The 4,640-nt window shown below is 37.5% G+C and overlaps 1 protein-coding gene across 1 annotated transcript; it reads left to right on the top strand.

Annotated features, from left to right (window-relative positions):
* The first annotated feature begins 245 nt into the window (after positions 1-245).
* On the top strand, positions 246-3,190 carry si:ch73-29c22.1 (kelch-like protein diablo). The gene is made up of 4 exons (XM_051678265.1): positions 246-351; positions 428-639; positions 2,895-3,001; positions 3,097-3,190. The coding sequence occupies exons 1-4, from the start codon at positions 258-260 to the stop codon at positions 3,158-3,160; spliced, it is 477 nt and encodes a 158-aa protein (XP_051534225.1). The 5' UTR covers positions 246-257; the 3' UTR covers positions 3,161-3,190.
* The last annotated feature ends 1,450 nt before the right edge of the window (positions 3,191-4,640 follow it).

Here is a 4,640-nt window from a genome sequence, read left to right as displayed (position 1 = left end):
CTGATGTAACTCCCCTCTCCTCTTCACGGTCGAAGGTGTGCGTGTTAGAGATGGATGGATTCCTGATTACACTTGGGGGTTTCGATGGAACGACCTGCACCAATACAGTAGAGAGGTCTAAACACACATAGAGAAACATACTTTTTTGCAGGAGATCCTGCAAAAAAATAAAAATAAAATTTGAAATATACATCCACACTTGCTCTCTGTGTTGTAGATATGATCCGTTGAAGAACTCCTGGTTCAAGTTGGTACCCATGCTTAGAAAAAGGGCAGCTGCATCAGCCGCTGTCTTGAATGGTCAAATTTATGTTGTGGGAGGGACAGATGGAGACGCACCACTAGATACAGGTACATAAAAAGGTACACTTACTAAATTTGAAATTTGTAATAAAATCTACAAACACTTCTTACTCCTTTGCACTAGTTGAGCGTTTTGACCCGTTGGAGGTATGCTGGTCTCTGTGCCCCACCATGTCAACTCCAAGGGAAGCTTCAGGATGTGTCGTGTTCCTTGGCCGTCTGTATGTAGCAGGAGGGCGAGATGAATTTGGTCTATCACTGAGCACCGTAGAGAAATACGACACAGAAACTCTGCGCTGGAGCCCTGTTAGACCTATGAAGAATAAAAGATTTCAGGTTAGGCAAAAAAAAAAAAAAAAAAAGATAAGATAAGATAAGATAAAGAGAGGACATAGATCTGTTCAAAACTCAAGTAAGATGCCTACCTGCCAGGGTTGTGCCCATTCAGAATGAATGAAGAATGCCAATTCAATTCCAATTCAATTCCTGAATTTGGACTGAATTTAAATTGAGGTAGCAAAAAGGATGTAAAATTGCAGTTCGAATTTGAATTTAAGTAGAATTAAAATGGAATGAAATTCAAATAAAATGGAATGAAATATTCAAATATTTTCAGTATAACATGAAACATGTTATCATATTATCATATGCATAACAAATGGGGTGTTTCCAGAAACATTAAACTGTAAAAATTATTTCTTATATCAAGTAAATAATGCCGAAAAAAACATTGAAAGATTTACTTGAATATTGTAGTTTTTTTTTCTTCCTTGCCAACTTTCAGGAACGCATAGCAGGGAGTTGAATTTATTTATTTATCTGAGTTTAAATTGGCATACACAAAATGTTTATGTGGTTCAGTCCCATTCACCTTCTTCCCAGCATGCAATAAAATTCATGAATATAATGGTTGCATTTTGCATGGTTTTAATAACATTGTCGTTGTTGATTCTGTTGTCATGGTAGGTAACTTTTTTTTTTTTTTTCGATGTCAGGATGAGTTTGTTTCTCTAATAAAATGGTCAATTTGTTGATTGTTACCCTTGTCATGTTTAATGTACCAAGTGTTGAGGTCAGTGCGTGCCATTTTAAAATATTTTATATGTTTGTTTGTTTTTCTTATGTGTTAATGTGATGAGTAAAACTGTGATATCATTGTTTTAAGACAGCAAGCACATTGCTTTTCATGAAATATAGGTTTATAGAAATGTAAATGAGATGCTCAGAATATTAAACAGTTTAAAACCATGTAAATAAAGGAAACAATTTTTATCGGACTGTAAGTTGACAGAGTTTAAAAAATCTTCTTAAAGTTATGTACAGCCAATATGTAAAAGTCATGGCAGGTTGACATTTTAAGTTCAGTTAATTTACTTAAAAAGTCGATGGATTCAATTTAATAAAAAAGCAATGCAAACTTAATATATATAATAAATGTAATAATGTTTAAAATGCCACCTATAGAATTTTATTTATTTATTTATTTTAATTTTCTCCCCTTTTCTCCCCAATATGGAATGCCCAATTCCCAGTGCGCTCTAAGTCCTTGTGGTGTGTGTAGTGGCTCGCCTCAATCCGGGTGGCGGAGGACGAATCTCAGTTGCTTCCGCGTCTGAGACCGTCTATCCGCACATCTTATCACGTGGCTTGTTGAGTGCGTTACCACGGAGACATAGCGCGTGTGGAGGCTTCATGCTATTCTCCGCGGCATCGACGCACAATTCACCATGCGCCCCACCGAGAACGAGAACCATATTATAGTGACCACGAGGAGGTTATCCCATGTGACTCTACCCTCCCTAGCAACCGGGCCAATTTGGTTGCTTAGGAGACCTGGCTGGAGTCACTCAGCACGCCCTGGATTCCAACTCGTGACTCCAGGGGTGATAGTCAGTGTCAATACTCGCTGAGCTGCCCAGGTCCCCTAGAAATTTATTTCTTATTTATTTCACTATTTTAAATCTATTTTTATGAAGTTTTCTGAAAATAATGTGATGGACCATTTCTGGTGCTGTACAGCAAAAACAAAATGTTTTGATGGCTATGTAAATTGTATTTATTTGTTTATTTTTAGAGAGAAATGTTATGTCTATAAGATAAAAGAAAATCTACCTGTTAGGGAATAAATAGTCATAATTGGTCAAAAAATATAACGTAATTATTTGTCACAAAATGTGTCTTGGACTAATGAAATTGTGTAGTGTGACTGTTGAATTTCTTTGAATTTCAATTCCAATTCAACATCCTGTGGGGCGTGGCCAATTCAATTCAAATTCCAACTCATGAATTGAAAGGCAGCAAATTCTGAAATTTTGAATTTTGCACAACCTGCTACCTGTGCCCGATGTGAGGACTGTTCCATGTGTGTTTGGGATGTGGCTGCGTGTCTTCCTTTCCACCGCATTTCATTAGGATTAGGGTTAGTGTTAGCACCATGATGATACAATCATGCACCCCCTAAGATCCAGCCCAGCTGTAAACAGTTCTTTAAACACACAGACTAATCTGCTCAATGCCTCATAATGGTTAAATGTCTATAAGTGCCTTATTAATTCTATTTGTGGTGAAATAATTGTGTTTAATCTGGACAGGTCTCTTTAGTGGTGTTTCATGGCTTCCTATTGGCTATTGGAGGATCTGATGGTGTAAGTGACCTTAAAACCATGGAGGCTTATGACCACGAAACAAACTCCTGGAGGTGTGTATTGTTTGAATTGTCAAGGTATAAACAGCATAATGAAGATTTCTTTCTCTTCAAATGCTCTCGTTTATTCTATATCCCAATTTCTTTAGACATTTTGGCAGTATGAAGTCCAAGCATCCAGGTGGACATGTGGCTCTGGTTAATTCTCCGTGAAATGTGTTGATTGAAGAGTATTGATGACAGTGGTGTAAAATAAACATTATAATAAATTACACTTGGAAATTCAACTGTGTATATTCTTGACCCTTACAAAACAGTACTGTTGTGCTAAGATGTTAAAGGGATGGTATGAGATGGTAATACCATGGTAATTTGATACATAACATGGTACTGAATGCTTACCATATTTCTGTACTATGGTATTTACATGTTACTCCAAGGTACTTCAATGAATACTATGGTACCACAGTGGTATATGAAAGTGGTAATCATTCATTACCATGGTATTTATCAAAGTCAAAAACAAACAAACATGGTATTGCCATGGTACATGTCCTGATTTTTTCTTTTTCTTTTTTTTAATAGTGCAGTATGATGTAGGATACAGGTAAACATCAGTCAGTGTTTTTAGTCTTCCTTTTCTAAGCCCATGAAACTCTGTTGCTATGCTACTGTGAATAGATATGGAGCCTTGGTTACTGAGGAGACACTTGTATTTTTTTCAGAATAAAAGTTATTCATCATGAATAAGATGCTGTTCAATGTTGTCCAGTGCACGGCGCTGTGAGAGACCATTTAAAATGTCATGACGATCTTTCCTCTCGTTAGTTGATGTAGAAACTGGGAGACATTCAGCTCATACTGAAAAATGATCAGTTTCTCTGGATTTACTATTTATAGGTATGTGTTTGAGTAAAATGAACATTTTTGTTTTATTCTATAAAGTACTGACAACATTTCTTCCAAATTCCAAATAAAAATATTGTCATTTAGAGCATTTATTTGCAGAAAATGACAACTGGTCAAAATAACAAAAAAGATGCCGTGTTTTCAGACCTCGAATAATGCAAAGAAAACAAGTTCATATTCATTTTTAAACAACACAATACTAATGTTTTCACTTAGGAAGAGTTCAGAAATCAATATTTGGTGAAATATCCCTGATTTTCAATCACAGCTTTCATGTGTCTTGGCATGCTCTCTACCAGTCTTTCACATTGCTGTTGGGTGACTTTATGCCACTCCTGGCACAAACATTCAAGCAGCTCGGCTTTGTTTGATGGCTTGTGGCCATCCATGTTCCTCTTGATCACATTCCAGAGGTCTTCAATGGGGTTCGGGTCTGGAGATTGAGCTGGCCATGACAGGGTCTTGATCTGGTGGTCCTCCAGCCACACCTTGATTGATCTGGCTGTGTGGCATGGAGAATTGTCCTGCTGAAAAAAACAATCCTCAGATTTGGGGAACATTGTCAGAGCAGAAGGAAGCAAGTTTTCTTCCAGGATAACCTTGTACATGGGTTGATTCATGCGTCCTTCAGATGAATCTGCCCGATTCCAGCTTTGCTGAAGCACCCCCAGATCATCACGGATCCTCCACCTGGTCGTCTAATGGTTAGATGGAGACCTGGAGAGGCCTTCAAGCCACAGTGTTTCGCACCCTCTGTGAAATTTGGTGGAGGATCGGTGATGAT

Source organism: Myxocyprinus asiaticus, chromosome 38 (assembly GCF_019703515.2).
Source record: "Myxocyprinus asiaticus isolate MX2 ecotype Aquarium Trade chromosome 38, UBuf_Myxa_2, whole genome shotgun sequence".
Taxonomy (NCBI): Eukaryota; Metazoa; Chordata; class Actinopteri; order Cypriniformes; family Catostomidae; genus Myxocyprinus; species Myxocyprinus asiaticus.
This window is presented reverse-complemented; position numbering and strand designations above follow the sequence as displayed.

Coding starts and splice junctions, on each gene's coding strand:
- si:ch73-29c22.1 (XM_051678265.1), top strand. CDS start 258: ATGCTTAGAAAAAGGGCAGCTGCATCAGCCGCTGTCTTGAATGGTCAA. Junction 640..2,894: donor TGAAGAATAAAAGATTTCAG/GTTAGGCAAAAA, acceptor TAATCTGGACAG/GTCTCTTTAGTGGTGTTTCA. Junction 3,002..3,096: donor CACGAAACAAACTCCTGGAG/GTGTGTATTGTT, acceptor CAATTTCTTTAG/ACATTTTGGCAGTATGAAGT.